General features: G+C 51.2%; 1 protein-coding gene across 1 annotated transcript in view; it reads left to right on the top strand.

Moving 5' to 3' along the window:
- NID1 (nidogen 1) overlaps positions 1-21187 on the top strand; it is a 61753-nt gene that overhangs the window by 7634 nt on the left and 32932 nt on the right. The window contains exons 2-7 of the mRNA XM_006920763.3: positions 8439-8738; positions 10824-11050; positions 12250-12620; positions 14902-15051; positions 18785-19036; positions 21128-21187. The exon at positions 21128-21187 is cut by the window's right edge and continues 126 nt beyond it. Of these exons, the coding sequence (XP_006920825.1) occupies positions 8439-8738; positions 10824-11050; positions 12250-12620; positions 14902-15051; positions 18785-19036; positions 21128-21187 (1360 nt within the window). The remainder of the gene's footprint in view (positions 1-8438; positions 8739-10823; positions 11051-12249; positions 12621-14901; positions 15052-18784; positions 19037-21127) is intronic.

Here is a 21187-nt window from a genome sequence, read left to right as displayed (position 1 = left end):
AAAAAAAAAAAAAAAATCATATGCCTCTCTCCTTACCCATCTCCCTGCCCCTAGTCTTGCTGATTCGCCTTCCCCCGTCTCACGCGTGCATACACGCATACACACACGTGCACACACACACGCGCACACGCGCGCACACACGCACACATATATGCATGCACACATGCATGCATCCTCCACAAACATCTGCATCACGCCACTTACACATAGGAATCTTTCCTCGCGTAGGGTAAATCGAACTCGTCCGTCAAGATCGTCTAGCTTTCTTCCAGTTTTTCCCCTACCTTCTCGGCCGACACGGGCCACTCACTTTCTCCGAAGCTGGATTCATTCCACGAATGTTTGTTTACCCAGGGATTCTGATGTGTGCAGGGCGCTGTGCCCGGCGCTGGGGCTGTAAACTCTGTGAAACGTAGCAACTGAGTCTGACCAGGTCCCTCAAGGACGTCCCAGGGTCATGAGGGAGCCACAGATGAACGGGTGAGTCCGGTGCCCGCGACAGAGAAGCGCCCCGAGGTCTGGGGCGCCAGAGGCTCCAGGCGGAGCCGCTCTCGGCCAGGCTGCGTCTGCGTGGCACGGTGCTGGCCGGTTTCCTTTGCTCGTCTCACACACTCTGTCGTCCCCAACACACTGTGAAGCCCCTGGAGTCACCGAGTGTGGTCTGTGTTCCGTTGCTCAAGTTCCCCTTTCTTTGGAGACCTGGCCGACTCTGTGGCTTTACCGAAGGGGCTTTACCGCCTGCTCCGTGGCAGGTACCTGTCACCCAGACGAGCCCCAGATTTTCAAAATCAGACCCGATGTTCCCACCCAAAAGCCCATTTGCCACTTCGGGTCCCACACGGCACCTGAGAGTTACTCGCCTCTCTCCTGCCTCGGCTTCTGTCACTGCCACTGGCTTTTCCTTGTTAAGCGCACCTTGCGAGGCCTCGCACCCTGCCCTCCATTCATTTATCCTACAAATACTTATAATTGAGTACCTACGACGCGCCAGGCGCTACTGCAGGCACTTAGGATGCCAGCGAACAAAACAGAGCTCTCTCCTCAAGGAGTTCACATCCTAGCAGGGGAGCGGGAGCACGAGAGTACACGGCAGACGGGATAAACAAGTGCATCGGCAGGTGACATGCCACCGAACGCCAGGGGGCTGGGATGAGTAGGCGATGGCTATGTGAGTCTGGAGTTGGGAAGAGAAGCCTGGGCGTTGGAGTAAATTCAGGACCGTAGGCACGTAGGTGGTATTCGAGATGGGAGAGCTAAATATGTAGACAGAGAAAGGGTCCATGGGGACCCCCAGCAGGCCAGGGACACGAAGGGGAGCCAGGGGCAGAGACCGAAGGGGGTGACCAGTGAGACAGAGGAAAACCCAGCGAGGTGAAGTCCGGAAGCCAAGTGGGGACAGTCAGGGAGGCGCGCGGACCACCCGTAAGGCGGCAGTGGGGGGGCAGGCTGAGGGCCGGGGTCACCTCGCCTTCACGGTCGGCCCGCGTCCGCCTCCTCACGCCGGAATAGGCACTTCCAGTTTCGTTCCGTTTCTTAGTGCCCCCGTCCCAGCTCCAGAGCGGGGTGCGCGCTTCTGCTCATTCTTTCACTCGACCACGTAACCCGTCTCTTACTGCTCAGATCCTGCCCCACCGTCCAGGAGCCAGCTCAGTCCTTTCCTAAGTGACCGGTGCCCGCAGACAACACTGACCTCTCAAGCCTTAGAACTGTCTGTAGTCGGGGGGTTTCTTTGTGGGGCGGGGGGAGCTGTTAAGATTTAACGCTGCTGCGAATGTCTGCGGACGCGTTTCTGCGCAGACTCCACGTTCAGTCCCCGTGGACCTCGTGGCCCTGCCCCTTGCTGGGTCTCGTGGAAACGGTTTCCCATTCGGAGGAACTTCATAACGTTTTCCCTAGAGGCTGCACCTGCAGCGTCTGAGGGCTCCAGCTTCTCTGCATCCTCCAGGGCTCACGCTCATTATTATCTGACTTTTTGATTCTCGCCATCCTAGTGGGTGTAAAGTGCTACCTCGCTGACTGGGGTTTCAATTTGCATTTCCCTGATGGCTAATGATGTCGAGCATCTTCTCATGTGCTTATGGGCCATTTGTATATCGTCTTTGGAGAAATGTCTATTCAGATCCTTTTGTTCGTTTTTTAATTGGGTTACTTATGTTTTTCTTGTCGAGTACCTTACACATTATTTAATAAGAATACTTAACGAACGAAGCCACGTGTCACATCGTATAACGTCAGGAGGCAAGTGGTGTTTGGTTCTTGCTCTGCCGGCTGCTAGCATTAAGGAGGTGACAGCCGCTCGTGTCTGTCCAGTTGTGTTTTATCCCTGTGAGCAGTGGGAAGGCTATTGGGCAATGATTTGACACACACATCTGTCCCGTTGCCCTACAACCTCTCACCGAATGGTTTAGCATCCACCGACGATCTTTGCCTGATCGATTATTAAATTAAGGCTTGCGAAATGGTGTTCTGTGTTGTTCTGGTTTTTGCTGGTTTCCGTCATTCTTTCTATGTTAGCTGGCACCCTTCTGTGAAGAAGGGCTTCCGTCACCGACTGTGGCCTTTGAGTTACACTGACATGTGGTCATTCTGGGAAGGCGATGACTGCTTAATCCTTTCTCTATAATTTCGAATTCAGGGATTGTGTTCAAATTGAGGGACTGTCGTCATCCAAATTAAGGGAATCTGGAAGTGCTCCGGTTGGCACAGGTGAGCGTCCGATACGGACACTCGAGGAGTTCAGGGGGAGCCCGCTCTCCCCGGAGACCGGGCATTTGGACGGGCCCTTCTCTTCCCTGAGCATCTCCTGTTCCGGACACTGAAGGGCTCCTGCCTCTTCCTTGACAGACACACCAGAAATTAAAGTTTACAGACCTCAACCCTTTTTAAATGTTGGGAGATGCTCTCAGGTAGAAGAGTGCTGTGGAAAAGCTGGCCGGGGACCTGACCCGAGCCTGTCCTCAGACAGTAACCGGGTTAAGTGCAAACATTGACTCATCTCGTTGTCCCTTCTTTTTATCTGCTAATCTTTTCGTGGCTATTTCTAATTCGAGCCAGGGCCATTTCGCTGGCTCTGTGGGGTTAATGGAAAACATTAGGCGTTTGGACTTGGGAATTTTGTTCCGGGTCTTCTAGTGCAGGATCTTGGGCAAGTCCGATAAACTGAAACTCATTTTTTCTCAGATGAAGAATGAGATAATATTAATGCCGGCTTTACTGGGCTTAAGGCGATAACCGAGTGAAAATGCTTTGTGAACTGTGATGGGTGAGGTCCCAGGCCCCTCGGTCAGCCTCCACTTTGATTGAATCGCGGATTTGGCAATTTCTCGGGCTTCTTTATCAAGTTTTCCTTTTCTCAGGCCCTTTTAGTTTTCCAGATTTTTCTAGCTGTCCGATCTCTAACCACGAAGCCATCCCATGAAGCTTTGCGGCTTCCATGACTTTTGCTCTCAGTTACCTCTAACTTAATCTGCCGAATGTACCGAAAAGAGCACAGTTTACGGACTCTGGGGATGTGGGTTCAGTCTTGGTTCTGTCCATATGATATTAAGCTAAATTAAGTCTCTTTCCAGTTCCTCATCTATTTGATATATGTGAAAAGAGGGATGGTGATATATTAAATTTTTTCAAATGCAAGCAGCTCTCGTAAAAGGCCTGGAACTGAAGAGTCTCTCAGCAAATGATGCCTGTCCGTCTTTGACCCTGAATTATTTCGCCTCGAGTCCGTGCTCCCTCCCACCCACGGAGTCTGCTTTTGCTGCTCGGCGCAACTGCATTGTTTCCTCGCAGACAGCTGTTCGCGTTTCTAAAATGGCCCCGTTCGTTTCGCGTTTGTGCCAACCTCAAGCGTTCTCTGACCACATCTGTTTTGGAGAAGGCTTTCTGCCCCCGGGGACAGCGCCCGGGCTCACTTAAGCCCCAAAAAGACGGCGGTCGTTCCTCTTCAGTGTGCATTCGAATCCAAGGGAAGACGTGTCACTTGAATTTATTGAGTCTCTCCATTTCGACTTTTTCCAGGGGTTCACGGTCTCGTAAGGTCACTGCGAAGATGAGCCTGAGACAGAAAGTGCTCTTTTAAGGAGACACCATCCCCCATTCCCAGCCCTTGTTCTGTCCAGCCTCTTGTTAACTAGCTGGGCTAAAATGGTTGGACGTAAGTGGCTCCAGCTGTTAGCCGAGTCGTGCTTGGCACGTCACCGTGGGTGTTTTGGATAGAATTGATGTCTTCTGGCTGGACGTGTCCTTTACAGGGGGATTTAGATGCCAGTTACACCCTGAGCTGAGGGTTTAACTTGTTAAAAGAACTTCTTTTACCCCGTGTGAACTGTAAGCAAAATTTCAGGGCGATATTAACATCAGTCCATGCGCCGGAAGTAACTGTTTTTCCATAAAGAAGCAGCGTGTTATTTACTCCACCAAGAACCGCAGCTAGGCGATGTTGGTTAGTTTGAGCCACCCTAAGACAACAATGTAATAGTATCATTATCGTTGCTATTATTATCATCTCTCAATTATTCAGACAGGTTTCCTCGGGAACACGTTCAGTCCACACAGCAGGACATGGTAGCGCCACTGGGAGTCAGCTCCTGCGTCAGGCTCCGAGGTGCTGGCTACAGAGGCACACAGGCGCCCCGCGGTGGCCCAGCTGGGGCAGGTGGGAAGGCTTCACAGGGAGGAATGGGACTTTCCCAGGACACGAGCCAAGAAGGGTCTTCGAGGCAGAGGGGGCCACAGGTGTAAAAGCGTGTAGTAGTAGTAGATGAGACACAATGGCGAGTTTGAAGCGTAAGCAGTTTAAAAGTTTTTTCCAGCCCATGTGTTTCTACTCTGGCCTCTACTCATTGACATTCATATCAAAACTAACATCCGGTTCTCAGGAACAAAAAAATAATGCCACTGCCTGCTGTGTGATCTCTAGCTTTAACCATTGTCTCTCTGGACTCAGGGTGTTGCACGGGTGACTCGAGGCTCTGTAGCTGTGAATTCATTACTGACTGGGCCTCCGCCTGCACCTTCTGCTCATTACCGCAGTCTGGCGTACCAGGTGCAAGGAACATTCTGCAAACTCCTGGTCGGGGGTGGGGTGGGGGGGCTGCATGGGGGCGGGGCAAGTCTGGGAAGAGGGGAAGTTAGACCTGAAGGACGGGCCCTTCTGACGGCATTAGCGCTGGTTTACCTGTAAACGCCAGCTGCCCTTTGTTTGCTAAACTTTAGATCCATCATGTTCATTACCTTTTTTTTAGTTTATATTTTATTATGGAAAATTTCAAACGTATGCAAAAATAGACTATTAAAATGCACTCCTGTGACTGACCCAGCTTCAACAAGTATCAATTTATGGCTTGTCTTGACTTATTTCTATCCCCAGCTGTTCCTAATGCACCCCCTCATCTAAATTGAATTTGTCTTAAGGCTCAAACATTTGATTTTATTAGAAATAGTTCAAGATGCACCTCTAAAAAATAACTTTTAAAAACAAAACTGAAAAATCACGATCACGCCTAAAAAATAAATACTTCCTTAATATCATCCAGGGTCCAAATAGGCTCATAAAATGTTTTATTTTGCTCTTCGGTTGATTGGATCTGGCAGATATAGGACTTCTGAAACCTACAGGTCCCCTCGCCTCTTTTTCTCTCGCGATGTGTTCATCGAAGAAACGGTCTTTGTCCTGCAGTGTCCCATGTTCTGGATTTTGCTAATTACGTCCCTATGGTGTCGTTTAACATGTTCTTCTGTCCCCTGTGTTTCCTGTAAGCTGGTGGGATTCACGCTCTCGGTTCATATTTATGTGAGCTTTTTGTTTTGGTCCTCGATGTCACCCGCCAGGAGGAAGAACCACAGTAACACCTACGGTTGTGGTTCCTTGTGGTTTGTGAGCCTCCAGGCGTGGTTTCTAGCACAGCCTCGGTGTGCAGGTGTGCACACCGCCCCATTTCCTGGAGGACGTTGGGAAGGGAGGGGCCGACACGTGCCAGGCTGCAGCAGTGACCGAGATGGACATGGTCCTGGCCCTGGAGGGGCGTATTGTGTCGTGGGGCAGCGGGAGCAGTCAGTGAGCGAGGTCATTACAACCTGTGGTCCGCTTCTGGAAAGAAACAGATAAAAATCGGGGTTCAGGGGGCAAGGGAGAGAGAAGGAGAGGCGAGTGGGAGGACTGGGCTCACTCCCAAGTGTCCTAGCTTAAGCAGCTGGGCGAAGGGCAGTGTGGCGACGCCCTGGGCAGCAGGATGGGTGGCTGCGTGGGCCCCGCCGGTCTGGTCCCCTTGGAGACTGTCCCCGGCTCTGTCCTCCTGGCCTAAGCGCCTTCCCTTTGTGTTCCCTGCCCTCCTACTGAATTGCTCGATGGCACTTTGAAAAGATGGAGAAATAGGAACAAGCTAGTAGGGACATCACGTGCTTGACAGACGAGTCGAGTGAGACTGGCGCTCAGCTGTAAGGGAATAATGTCTGTCACGCCTGCCGTTAATTGGCATATCTGGGGGAAAAGAGTTTACTTGGCAAGGGAGGGGGAGAGTTAAAAGCTCAGAATCAAATAAAACTTGTGGATAGTCTGTATGTGACATTTATCTGTGCTGTCATCTTTTGTCACAACCACAGACAATTGAGTTGCATATGCAGGAAAATTGGCCAGAAATTCATTTTCCAAAGCTAATGGGAATGACGGTTATCTGGTCTTTGTGCAAAGCGCCCGCAGCGCGTCGTGCTGCTGGCCTGGAAACTGGGTTCCTGACGCGTCTCTTGTGAAATAGGGACCTGCCTGTGCCCAGACGCCAAACAACGAAAGACACTGGGAGCTCGTCACAGCGGTTGGACTGACTTAAATTTCACTGGGAAACGGCTTTTTCCAACTCAGTTGTCTGTATGTGGCCACTGTGTGTCACTTCCCACGAGCAGCTCGTAACTGCCAACTTCTGGTGGCTTGAGAGAGAATGGTTTCCCACGCTCCCCCCACCCGTAAACCATGAACCCACTGGGATGTTTGTGCTGGGAGGTGTTCGGAGGGGGTTGGGGAGAGCCCAGCTGGGCCAGCTCCCGCCCTGACCCCGTTCTCAGTGCTGGTGCCAAGTGATGACAGGAAGTAGGTCCCCTGAAAAGCTCACAGCCCCCTGAAGTTTGGTAAAAAGGGAGGTTTGCCAACCCCTTCCCCAAACTCGCTCAGCTGGCTCCACCCCGTTGCACCTTTTACCCCGTTCTCTGCATGTTGCAAGGATTTTTGGTCTCAAGTTCCTCCTTCGCGTCCGCCCGCCCCTCCCCCGCCAACCAGGCCTGAAGTGACTGAGCCTCCTTAGGGAGGGAGGGAATCCATGACCTGGAAAGCCACGGGCCTTCCAACCACCCCCTGGACCATCGGGAGTTCCTGTTTTCGTTGGTGTTTTTCCACCCCCAGCCCCTTAAAGTGCAAACTGAGGTTCCCTTTGCAAAATCGCTTCCATTTATTAGAGTTTTGTTTTTTTTTCCTAATTCACAGATTCCCCCAAGTAAAAAGACCACTGAAGCGGCTTCTGTGTCATCAGTGGATTGTGCACGAATGAGAGAGTGAGCGAGGTCAAAACCTGGCTCTTGGTGCGTGCCCCGCCCCCCCACCGCCCCGTTTGTCCCTTTCCCATTTTCCCACGGAGTGTGGGTTTGAGCTGGACGAGAACAGTGAGCGCTTTTTACAGGCAGCTGTAACATGTCAGGACAGCTGTGCACAGAGCGATTAGCAAGACAGCTGCGCAGTCAGGCTGTCTCGGTTCAAAGCCCAGTGTTGCCAAACTGATTCACTCGGTTCATCTTCCCCATCAGGAAAGTGTGGATCCCAGGGGTACCCAGCCTTACGGGGCTCTCCTGAGGATTAGATGTGAATGAGGTGCCTGAAACGTGGCGAACCTTCAGTAAGTGTTCGCTATTATTCTAAGATGTTAAACTATTCAAAACAACGGTGACCACAATGCGCCATTCAGATTTCCTTCTCGACACTTATCATTCATTCACCTATCGTCCCATCATCTGTTTGTGCCGGTCCGTCCCCGTATCCCTCGGGAGTGTGGGTTCCTCGAAGGCGGAGACTGTGCACCACCCCGTGGACCCGCAGCTCTTCACACGGCCCGGTGTGTAAGGGTCACTCGGCTGGTTTATTGACTTACACGGAATGGTGCTTTGCAGGATACAAAGCACACACCCATGGGACGCCTAAGACTCTAAGTTTCAGACACGTGCTCGAGGTTCAGGGACTGGCATATTCCAGAGTCGAGGCCAGAGCTTCTTGCCCTGTGCTCCTTCCACCAGGCCGTCTGCCCAGGGGGAAATGCGGAGTCCTCCCATTCAAGGTCACGTCCTTTCCGGCCCCGCCGTCTCTGTCATAGTGTGGCACCTGGGGCAGCACCCTGCGAGTGAGCGCGCAGCCCCCCGACGACATTGCTCCTGTGCTCCACGTCACTCTGCTTGGTTTTACACAGGTCACCACGAATGGCCTCATCGCCGTGAGTAAGCCCCCGGCCGGAGAATCCCACACTGGGCTCTTCCCTCCAGCCTTCGGGGCAGTGGCACCTTTCCTGGCGGACCTGGACACGACAGACGGCCTCGGCAAGGTTTATTACCGGGAGGACCTATCCCCCTCTGTCGCCCAGCTGGCCACGGAGCACGTCCAGAGAGGGTTCCCAGACGTCCCTTTCCAGCCCAGCGGTGTGGTGGTTGTCACCTGGGAATCTGTGGCCCCCTACCGAGGACCCAGCGAGGACCCCGCCCAGGAAGGCAAGGTGAGCACTCACCCCGGCACCAGAGCGCGGAGTCCGAAGGGTTGGCTCGGTGCTGTTCGGTCCAGTTTGTGCTGCTCTGATGCACAGCATGCTACGTCATCGATAGGGACGGGACATCCAGAGCAGCATCTAGTAGGCTGGTTACCGCAGGTCTAAACCAGCCAGCGCCTTCTCTACAAGGTTCTAAGTCTGTATTTCGACGATGATTAGATTAAAGAAAGGCAGTTTCTGAGAAGACTGACGTGGTAAGAACAGGGATGATAAATTCCACTCTCCAGCTGCTCTGACTTTGGGTCGGAGGGTGGGAGGTCGTTTCTAGTTAAACAGAGACGTTATTAATATGAAGCGATAGGTTAAAATAACAACGTAGTCCCGAGGGATGGAAATAATGAAGACGAAGCCCACACTCGAGTTGGGGACGAAAACCACCTGCGCCATGTGACTAGTTCGGGACACAAGTTTGGTCGTACTCCGTCCGGGTGGCATCTCTGTGGCACAGTGGTCAGGGAAGGCTGGAAGGCGTGCAGGGCTCGGACGGGGTACCGAGTGGTCAGGAAGCCACCTCCAGGTGTGAAGCGACTCTTTAGGACACGCCTCAGTTTCTTCTTGGAAAAGTAATTTTGTGCTACCATTTAAAAATTTTTATAGGATTACAGAGGAGGGAGGAACTTGAAAGGTTCGAAAGCTCCTCACTTAAATGGGGATGTTCCAGTCTGGTAGTTCCCAGGGTGTGTGCCGCGGAACACTGGTCCTTGGGAAAAAGGCCTCCCCCGGCCACATGAGTTTGAGAAATGCTGAAACTACATCTCCCTCTTGGTCACTCCCTCTGAAAAGTCCCACAGGAAAGAAACCTGCTTAATTTCGTTCAGCGCAGCAGTCCCCCAGCCTTCTGGCGACCCCTTCTTTCCCTCCCAAATAAGACACGTCACATCCCACAGAACACACTGGGAAAGTCCGCTGTGGGCCTGTGTGACACGTTTTGCTTTGTCACCTGTATCTATCTGTCTGAGTGCTATCCTTGAAAACTGCTTAAAACCTGAACTTTCCTGAGCGTGTGCCCCTGTCCGGAGCCCGCCCCTGCCTCTGGGGCCTGACCCCTGACCTCTACCCCCTGCGTGCCCTTTGCAGCGGCCACACCCGATGGTTTGCAGTTCCCTGATCGAGCGAGCTCTCGTCATTGTTACCCGCAGAATCTTGCCCCGTGACATTCTCTCCCCGACCCTGTCCACGGGTTTCGGGCTCCTGCTTGTTCCTTCGGACTCGGCCGGCCTCCTCCGCTCCCGTCCCCCAGTGTTGTTGGGCACATCTTCCTGTGACCCCGGAGCCCCGGGCACAGCTCCGTCATGGACCCTTCCCCCGGCTTTGCCATGTTTCACCCCCTTTCGGTCTTCCCATCCAGACCGTGAACTCTCAAGAGCAGGGACCGTGTCTTTTCACTCTTTGTAGCTCAGGGTACCGCTCGGCGCGTAGGAAAGATACTGACGTCGGGAGAGCATCTTCTCTGTGCCTGGCCCTGCGTGTGTTATCTCACGTAGTCCTGACATTCGTATGAAGTGGGTGGTTTCATCTGCGTCTTATGATTCAGACACCGAGGCTTAAGAGAACTTAAGTCACTGGCCAAGGTCACACACCGGGCATGAGTAAGGGTTTGGATCCAGGTCCGTTTTCTCCCAAAGCTCATGTTCCTTCTCGCCGTATGTTGCTTGAGCTCGGTGAATTATGCCTAACGGTGGATGCGCTTGACTCTGCTTAATGGCCACGGAAACAAATTCTAGGGGTAAGAGCCACCAAGTTACATGAGATTTAGGGCACCATCTGGAGGTACTAACTCTATTGTTTTTGGTTAACCTTGAGGTCACAGTGATGCCGAAGGTATTAATTACTTAGAAAGTTTCATGTTGACGTAGCCTTAGAGATATTTAAGAAGAGTTATCCTGGAATATTTGGTTTTCGCTGCAGAAGTGCTTCTCGAATAAGGTGAGGATACTGTCATCTCTGTACTTTTTATGTATAGTCTGGTGAGTAGCACATTCGAAGATCTGTAGATATTTTCCTGAGTTAACTGAATTTCACCTCCTCTTATAGAGAAACACGTTCCAGGCTGTCCTGGCCTCCTCCGATTCCAGCTCCTATGCCATTTTCCTTTATCCCGAAGACGGTCTGCAGTTCACGACGACGTTCTCCAAGAGGGACGAGAGCCAGGTTCCCGCCGTGGTCGCTTTCAACCAAGGTCAAGTGGGATTTGTGTGGAAGAGCGACGGCGCTTATAATATATTTGCTGATGACAGAGAATCGGTTGGAAATTTGGCCAAGTATGTGCCTTCGTTCTTCAGCGGATTCTCCCCTCAATAAGATTAGCACTTTTTTTATTTTATTAAGACTAATGTAATGGGCGTTACAGAACATTACCTCAAAGCGTTCTCATGGATTTAAATTTTATGTATAGTTTTTATATTATGTAGTACTTTTTTTCTGATAAACTCAAGGAAATATCTTCTTAGAAGGACAGGTATCCTACTTTTTAGATAGAATCCTCATTTGAAACAGTTTCTACCATCTCCTCTCTAAGTATTAAGTTAGACATAAAAGTTATTCAGCCCCATCTCTTGCTATGAAACCAAAAACCTTTTCTCCTGCATCGAGTAGGCAGGAAATTCTGACAACAGAAAAAGTGCTCTCTTGGGCTATTTTGTATTTTGAATTTGGCAAAAAAGGGGGAAAGCTCAGACTGCATTTTCTAAAATTAAAATCTTTTTTTCCCCATTATTCTTTAAAAAAAAAAGAAAAAGATCCCCTCCCCAGTTTCATATTGTCAAATCGAGTCTACAACTCCCCTGCCCTCTACTTGATGCTGTGCTGACAGATGCTTACAACGCTTTACAGATGCTCATTTATAGCAACTGCCTATTTCCGTGGTGTAAATACTTTTGCCGTGGCCAGATTCCAGCTATTCACGTCACGTCGCTCAACGTCGAGTTGAGAAATATGAACCGTTAGGTAGTATTCTTAACACAGAGATGCAACAGATGGTCAAGTTTTGGGGGGGTCAAAAGTTATACATGAATTTTCCATGGTGCGGAGTTGGCACCCCTAACGCCCACCTTGTTCAAGGGTCAACTGTATGTATTTCTCATTATATCTCACCATGCTGTGGAGAGAGTAACAGAGAGAATGCATGACTCTGGTCAACAGGTCAGACACGTGACCGGCGATCAGCATAAGTCACGTTGTAAGGCCTGGCGGTGTCCCTAGAGTGCCCCTCTCAAACGGCGGAGGGTAACTTTGCTAATCTGTGCCCATTTGGATACAGCCTCACCCAACAGCCCTGGGTGGCCTCAGCTCTGTGATAACCAGATGTGACCGCGTCTGGCCTCACACCCTCCAGCCCAGCTGTAGGCAGAAGCGGGCGCTGGGTTTCACATTGACACAGATGCCCGGGGCTCCTGCTGCTTGGCAAGCGGGCGCTCTTGCTGGGTTGCTGGCCTAGTCCCAAGTCTGTCCTTTCTCCTAGGAGCAGCAACTCGGGGCAGCAGGGCGTCTGGGTGTTTGAGATCGGGAGTCCGGCCACAGCCAGTGGTGTGGTGTCCTCGGATGTGAACCTCAGACCGGATGATGGAGAAGAGTATGATGACGAAGATTACGACTCGGTGACGAGCCTGGGCCCGGAGGACGTAGGCACCACGTCCTTCCCTTATGAGGCTCCGAGAAGGGGAGACACTGGCACGTACAACGTGCGCAGAGTCCTGCCCCCCCGCCTGGCCACCGAGAGGCCCGCCGGCCCTTCCACCGAGAGGACCAGGTCCTTCCAGTTGCCCGCGGAGAGGTTCCCCCAGCAGCCCCCGCAGGTCATAGACGTGGACGAAGTCGAGGAGACGGAAGTTGGTAAGTCCGTTGGAGCTGCGGTTGTATGTTCTTGGACACCTCGCTTTCCAGACAGGACAGCTGCTGGAGGGGTGTCTGCTGTGTGCCCCGCGGTGGCTCGTGAGGACGAGAGCCTGGGAAGCAGGGTGGGAGCTCGCAGCTGCCTTGGTGGACAGGCCCCACGGCTTCAAAGCCTCCAGGGGTCTTTGGGGATTAGGGCTGCGGTTGTGGAGGCTGTTGAGTGTGTCTTCTTTCAAGTTTCCTAGTATCCTTTTCTGTCTGTTTGAAAGAGGAAAGCGCTTTAGAATGATTTTGAAAGTCACATTTTCTTATTTGCGACTTCTGAGATCAGAAATATATTCACCCACCTGAAAAAACATTTTAGAAGCTCCTTTGGCTGTTGACGCAGTTTATCTTTGACATTTATTTCCGTTCGGTTTTGGAACGAGAATGGTTATTTTTCCTCCCAGCTCCTGTCCGTTTCGGAGTTGGTTTGTAAAGATTTAAAAATACAAAATAAGTAGGTCCCCCTTTTAAAGGTGGCTTTAAAGTTCAGTGTATTCTAGTCAACTCTACGACATCACGTTTTTGCTACATTTTGAGAGAAAACCATTTGAACCCCAGCATGCTTTGATTTTTCTTATAGAAGACGTTCAAACTAACCTCCGTTCATTAATTTTTGCTCTTCAAGTTGACACATAATCCACTGAGATTCATATGAATGGGATGGTCCAAGCCTTTAAATAACGTTTACTGTGACTCTACTGTTTCTGGTACAAAGTTATCATAAGGCCCTCAAAAAATCTACTACGTTCCGTGTAGTCACTCGTTTTTATTACTCTACGCTTGTTCTGATTTGTGTCCTAACAATAGTCGTACACGTTTGTTCTTGAGTATCCCTAAGCGTGGCCAAGGGCCCATCACTTTGGGCCCATCACTTCCGAGGCACAGGAGTGGGGACACTGCCCTTGAGCGGCACGGCGAGGACACAGGTCCATGTCTCGGCCCTGGGCACCCACACTGCGCCTGCATGTCCTGGGGCGACGCTAACATCTGAGTGCCAGGCACGCTCCTCTCACAAGCAGGTTTCAGAGGGGTCTTCCCAGATGGGTCGGGTGTGTTTACTCGCAGATGTTGAGTTTTAGGCTTCCACCCCAACTGTGTGCCTTTGAAATTCTTTGCGAAGCCATCACGTTGAAATGAAATCATATCTCGCCCCAACACGTGGTGGTGCATTACCTGGTACTGCTAAAAGCCTAGAGTTGAACCCAACATGTGTCTAAAACATGGTTTTCTGTCTTCTAGCCAAGTTATTTCACTGTTTTTATTAGAAAGGTCAGTCTCTCGTAGCCAGCAGTGCATTCCTGGTGTTTCTGAGTCGTCGCCCACAGATTCGCCATAGGGACCCACTGGGAGCTGGGCCCACAGCTGGAGCCCAACCAGTCAGTGTTCAACTCAGGGTCCAAATATTTTTGGCTCCAAATGCTGCCTTTCTACACAGTGGAAATTCCCTTCTGAGCACGTAGGACATGACTGAATCTTCTTGGGTGAAACTTTACCTTTATCTGCACCCCTAACATCAGTGATAAACTGGATCCCTATTGTCTCTAAAAGTTCATTCTGTCTTGTGCGTTTGAGCTTCATTCCAAATTAATTTGCTCTGGATTATTAACTGTAATGAGTTAGTTCCTAATTCCAATAAATTGAACCTGGGAGGTAGAAATTTGAGATAGGCAGAAATTCTTTTACTTTCTTAGGTCAAAGGCTTTTAGACTAAGTGTAACGGAGGAATTATTTCTGATAAGCTTTTGAGTATAAGAGCGTCTGAGTTATCCCCTGGGGAGAAGAGAGGGGCAAAAAAGTTTTAAAATATTTTAAGTTCATTAAAATGGCAAAATTTGTCATATATATTTCACCACAATAAAAAATAGTAAAAATAAATTTTGAGATTCCCCCAAAATATGAAGCTGGTCTTCCCGACTGCGTTGGATGGACACCACGTTAAGACTGATGTTGGACAGTAGTCACGTAATACTGATGCAGCGGTCCTGAGCGCACCGGATTATGGCATTTTTTAATAATTCACCTCCGTGATTTCTCAAACCCCTTTGAGCCCCGTTTGCCGCGGTGGTTTGAGTAATGGAGCCGCCACACACTACCTAAGTAGCTACAGGCAGTGTGTCCTGTCCCTAGACCGCCCGAGTACATGTGAACCTGTCCCCACGGCCGGGCGTGGTGTGGCGCCCCCGGGCCCAGAGCCCGTGGCCGCTCACAGGGCGCGCGCTGTGTTTCCTCCGAGCAGTTTTCAGCTACAACACGGATTCCCGCCCGACGTGCGCCAACAGCAGACACCAGTGCTCTGTGCACGCGGAGTGCAGGGACTTCGCCACCGGCTTCTGCTGCAGCTGCGTCGCCGGCTACACGGGGAACGGGCGGCAGTGCGTTGCCGAAGGTACGCCATGTCTCCGTGTCGCCGTGTCACCGTGTCACCGTGTCTCCGTGTCTCCTTGTCTCCTTGTCACCGTGTCTCCATGTCTCCGTGTCACCGTGTCTCCGTGTCACTGTCGCCGTGTCTCCGTGCCGCCGTGTCTCCATCGCTGTGTTACCGTGTCGTCATGTCTCCGTGTCGCTGTCTCCATGTCACTGTCTCCGTGTTACTATGTCACCGTGTCTCCGTGTCACTGTGTCTCTGTGTTGCCGTGTCACTGCGTCACCGTGTCTCCATGTCACTGTGTCTCCGTGTCGCCATGTTGCTGTCTCCATGTCACTGTCTCCGTGTCACTATGTCACCGTGTCTCCCTGTCACCGTGTCTCCCTGTCGCCGTGTCAGTGCCCACCCGCGGGGCAGGAGGGGGTGGAGCGGGGTCGTTCTGGGGCTCGTTCTGAAGCGTCACCTTCACCCAGCTCTCGCGAGGCGGCGATGACACTTCATCTCATCCCCACTCTTCTCTATACTTCGGATGGGCGTTCCTGGGGGTCTCTCTTTCCTGTGCCATTTCCCCGCCTCGGAATGATGGCCGCCGGGAGCCCATCTCCACAACTGCCCACAGCGGGACAAAGGCCGAAGGGGCGCTTATGCGGCCTGGACCAGGACGCGTCAGTGCCCCTCATTTTCCTCAGTTTCTCTCAAACTGCTTAGTCGGCGTTGCTCACAAACCTCAGTCCCGACGGTCGTTAAGCCCCAGCAGGACCTCGGAGGGCTGGCGTAGACCGAAGCGTGTGCTGCGTGACACGCTTGGTGTTCAACCCCCGCCCCCTTGGGCCCTCCTTTCCTCGTGCCCTGAAGTCACAGCACGGCGATGGCGGAGCATACGGGGTGCACACAGCTAATTCTAGAGCACTGGATCCATTGTGGGGCTGATTCCAAAATGGATTCGGCTGCAGGCGACGTCACTTCTGAGCTCTGCTCCCAGAAGGACCGAGCAGTCTCTGTGCTCTCAGTGGTCAGAAGAATCTTCTCTGCCCAAGTCCCAGGGGTCTGGATCCCAGCTGGCTCAGAGTAGCCCTCAGGGGGCCTGGGGCCATAGACTCGAGTTAAAACAAAAGCAACAAAAACTCTGCCATTCTGAACAGGTGTCCCTTCGTCACTGGTCATTTTCCTTGTGTTTAGGGAGGAACCTCAATTGCTTGGCAAAGTTTGACTAAATAAAACTCATTTGGAAGAAAGTTTTCTGGTTCCAGATCCCACCGCCATAGTTATCGTTAAATCAGTTCTTTTAATTTGCTTAAAAAATTTTTTTTAATTAAAAAAAAAAATTTCCTTCTGGGTCACAGTTAGATAAAGTGAGTTTTGTTAAATACTAATCTTGGCAACGGAAGAAAATTTTGTACACTTACCATGTTCATTTTGGAGGGATGTTTTTAAAGTCTATAACTGTTTTGTTTTCTTCCACATCCCCAGGGGTGGGATGCTTATGCTTCTTGGTTTTAGGCTTTTGTACTTTCCCCACCCTGTGAGAAGCTTCCAAAATCCACAGCGAGAGCTTGTTTTCAGAGCGTGGCCTCATCAAGCCCCCGCCCCCCCAGCCCCCCAGCCCCGGGGAGCTGGAGACGCAGAGTGGTGTGTCTGGCAGCAGCAAGCTCAGATGTGACAAACCGTCTGCCCCCACATTGTGACATTATATACACCCCTCGTAAAAGTTTCGTGGTCTAAATATTTGTTGGATTCTTGTTATTTTGAAACATTTTTCTAGCTCAAAGTCTGGTCGAAAAATTTGTTTGGTTTCCCTCACTTCGCTTTCCTGCTTCTTTCTGTAATTCTTTGGGGATGCATTTTTTGGATATTAGTCTTCTAATTTCACAGCATTCCCCAGCATCGTGACACAATTTATGGGCAGAAGTACTCGGTATGTCGAGTGGCCTTGCTTGCCGGCAATCCCGTTAGCGGCGGGGGCATACGGAACACGGCAAAGGTCTTCAGAACGCAGGTGACAGTGCCCAGGTACAAGCCCACCTGTCTAAGGTTATTCGACAACGTTGCTGAGAACTCGGTGCTCAGCGAACCCAGCCACGGCCGAGTGAGCGAGCTGGGTGAGAAAGCCCTACATCTGGTAACTTCTAATCTAGGAAGAAATCAAGACCTGTACGATCGATAACTGATCACATTTAATCTACATCAGACCTGAACAGTCCAAGGTGACTTATTTAGCTTTCCAACTTTTTTAAAGGTAAAATTAACGCACTTGTTTAAAGTAGACGATTTGGTGGGTTTTCGTACATTCACTAAGTTGTGCAACTGTCACCTCCATCTAGCTAGCACGTGTTCATCACTCCAGAAAGAAACCCCGTATCCACGAGCAGTCACTCAGTTCCCCCAAGTCCCCCAGCCCTTGGCAGCGACTCGTCTGCTTTCTGTCCGTGTGGGTTTTCCTGTTCTGGACATTTCACAGAAATGGAATCATACAATATCTGACCTTTCTCGATTGGCTTCTTTTACTCGCTGTAATGTTTTCAAGGTTCATCCATGTGTTGGCATCTATTCGCGCCTCAGTCCTTCCTAAATAACATCCTATTGCATGGATGGACCGTCCATGTGTTGGCATCTATTCGCGCCTCAGTCCTTCTTCCTAAATAACATCCCATTGCATGGATGGACCACACTTTGTGGCTCCATTCAGCAGTCGATGGACATTTGGGCAGTTCCTATGTGGGCTACCACGAGTATGCTGCCGAGAACATTCGTGGACAAGGTTTTGTGTTTTCTGTTCCTTTGGGTAACACACCCAGGACTTGGAATTGCTAAAATTCCACAGTGGAAGCTTATTCTTTAAGTGACAGAGGTCACGTGGTAAACTTCCGTTTTCTTATTCGACTACAAGAACAACTTTTTAAAGATCTTTTCCTGATTAAACAATCATAAACATATGCAAGCTATAAACATTCAAATTTGTACATAGGATAGAAAAGAAGGTTCGCCTATCGCCCTGAGTTAGCCGCTGCGAGCAGTTTTGTGTACATCTCTTTAGATATTTTCCCTTAGGTAGATGCTTTTATTAGTAATATAAATTTTCAAACAAAAACGATATCCTACGTATACTATTCGGTAATTTATGAAGAGAGCTCTTAAATTTGCCATACGAGGTCTCCCATCTTTCCCGATCACTGCACATGCCCTGTCCACAGAGGGTCCTGGGTCGGAGGGCGTATTGGGGTGGCTGCGACTCTGCCCGCCATGCCCATGTGCGCTGGCTCGGGCTGCATGACGTTCCCAGACTCAGACTGGCACTCCAAACCCAGGCCATGCGACCAGATTCCAGCCAGAGATGCTTGCTCAGTGTCACGGGTCAGGCAGCCAGAGGCTCTGGGCTTTTCCCACCGTCCAGTTCAGCCTGTGGCCCCAGCGCAATTACTGATTCATTCTCTAACATTGTCAAAAGTGATCAGTTTTATGGTCACTTAGTTTTAACAACCCATGACCCTATTCTTCTGAAATTACTGTTTTTGCCCCTGAAGTTCTTCCATCACACACGGGTCCCCCTGCAGCCCCTCCCCCGTCCGTGACCAGCCAGCACGGGAGGCAGACAGGCGGGACCTGGCACTTCTCGGGCTCACAGGCAGGCGTGGGGACTGTCCTGTTGGAAGAATGACCTCACCCTAGCACTGTCTTCCCTCTTTGCTCTCTGGGCACGTGTCCTATCAGACATTTCGTTTTGTGACAAGTTGGCCTCTCTCTGTCTCTCACTCAGGCTCGCCGCAGCGAGTTAATGGCAAAGTGAAAGGAAGGATCTTTGTGGGGAACAGCCCGGTCCCCGTCGTGTTTGAGAACACTGACCTGCACTCCTACGTGGTAATGAACCACGGGCGGTCCTACACGGCCATCAGCACCGTCCCCGAGACCGTCGGGTACTCCCTGCTCCCCCTGGCCCCTGTTGGAGGCATCATTGGATGGATGTTTGCAGTGGAGCAAGATGGATTCAAGAACGGTTTCAGCATCACAGGTACTTACACCGGATGTTAGAGCCAGCGGGGGGCCCGGGGGTGAACGGGAAGGAGCCCCGTGTCTGCCAACAGCTTACTGCTAAGCATTTTGTGGCTCTGGAAATAGGAAGTTGGGGGGAAATTTTCAATATTTTTTTCACTAATATATTTTAAGTGAGACTGTGTGGAATTGCATTTGGATCAGGGAGTGATGTGGTGCTGGGGATTTAGAAGTCTCCAGCAGAGGAAGTGATGTGATCTCATATATTCTCGCCACCCAAAGCGTGGGGCTCACCAGTCCCTCGTCGTCCTGGTCCTGCCTGCACGTTCCAAACCAGTCTGAAACTGGTATGTGACACTTCCACAGTATCTGCTGGCAGAAGGGAACCTGTCGTTTCTAGCTGTTGAATTTAGATGGTAAATTAAGCCTGATAAACATAGTCCTCATGACCCCAGAAACTCAAGTTTCCTTGGAGCTTCTCAGGCACTGTGCCCTGTCAGGGGAATTCGGTATTTCAAGGACATGCAGGCAGATGGTTGGGAGGACATTCTCCGAGCGTAGTGACGGCCTCTCCCATGCTCTGCCCGCCTGTGCGTGCTGGAGGTCCTCTCCTGGGGACAGTCCTTCATCGGCCACTTTCTGGACCTGGAGCCTGTTGTCTGGGGTACACGTTCACAGCCGCTGCCCCCGCAGACCTAGACCTGCCCTCTCCCCACCGCCAGCTTCGCTGGAGCCTCAGCCCGGCTCGACTGTGGAAACACTGCTCAAAGTGTGGCCATTTTCAGAAAGGGGACCTTTGTATTTGAAAAGGGGTAAACCTGCCCATCAGACGTCAGATTTGCGGCCTGCTGTGTCTTCTCCCTGTCCTTGAGGCGTATGTATATCCTGAGTACCATCACCACGTTCACGCCCTCTCCTCTGGAGACACAGTGGGCTTGGCGGTCGGGCCCACAGACCCTGCTCCTCCCCTGCACGGCTTCTCGTAGGGGGTGGCTTCGTATGTGCCTTACTTTAACTTGGTGATACCTTGTGACTTACACCAACTTCTGGGGTGCTGACGGAGTCCTTACAAACTCCCTACAACAGCAGATCTTTGTTGCTGCGATGGTCCTTAGTCGCCGCAGGACCTGTTGTCAGCTGGCTGTCTGCCTGGAATCTGGGTACTAGAAAGCAAGAGCTGTCGACCCTTTCTGCAGAGGGCCAGATAGCAAATAGTTGATAGCAAATAGTTGAAACCGCTAAACTCTGCCATTGTAGAGAGAAGGCGACCACAGATGATATGCAAAGGAATGAGCGTGACTGTGCTCTGATAAAACTTTAATGGCTTTGAAATTTAAATCTCATGTCATTTTCACGTCATGAAATACTTTTGAAATTAAAAAACAAAACAAAACATTTTTTTAAAATGTAAAGGCCATTCTTAGTTCAAGGGTTGCCAGCTAGGTTTACCCCTGGGGCCACAGAATGCCAGCTCCTGCCCCAGTAGAATGCCCATGTGGAAGAGGGGGGGAAGCTGGAGGAGGGCCAAGTGCTTTTCCTGCCTGTCTGGGGACGATGGCCTGCACAGACCCATGGGAGCCCTGAGCCAGCAGCCTCGTGTGCGCTCCTGGGTGGCTGCTGGTACTGGTGATGGTTTGCCCTGAACAACTCCCTCAGCCCGATCAGGAGTTGGCCGGCATCTTGGAGCACGTGACGTCTGTAGAGCACCATTTAAGCTACTTCATGTCATCTCAGTTCCACGAGACGGATCGTATCCCCGTTTCATCCTCAGGAGTTGGAGGTTCAGGGGGTTGAGTTCACTCGACCGGTACCGAGCACCGTTGAGTGTCAGACTCTGGTCCCTTGCTTTTTTCCACCACAACCCCTGAGCCAACCTGTCTCAGACACTGGCTTGTGGCTGGGAAGCAGCTTCTTGTGCACGACTCAGTTGGGCTGCGTGGATGTCCCAGCTCTGTCCTCAGTGTCACCAGCCCCATTTCTACCAAGCAAACCAAAGCACCTGCAGCGGAGGTGCGACCACATTCCCCTTGGTGACCAGCACCGTGAGCCTAGGGTGGGTACGAGCGTGGCTTCCCTGAGGGCGAAGTGACAGACTGACCTTGCTTTCTAGGAGGCGAGTTCACCCGCCTGGCGGAGGTGACCTTTGTGGGGCACCCAGGCAAGCTGGTCA

Source organism: Pteropus alecto, unplaced genomic scaffold, assembly GCF_000325575.1.
Source record: "Pteropus alecto unplaced genomic scaffold, ASM32557v1 scaffold189, whole genome shotgun sequence".
Classification (NCBI taxonomy): domain Eukaryota; kingdom Metazoa; phylum Chordata; class Mammalia; order Chiroptera; family Pteropodidae; genus Pteropus; species Pteropus alecto.
The sequence above is the reverse complement of the archived record's forward strand: the minus strand, read 5'-3'. Positions and strand labels throughout refer to the sequence as shown.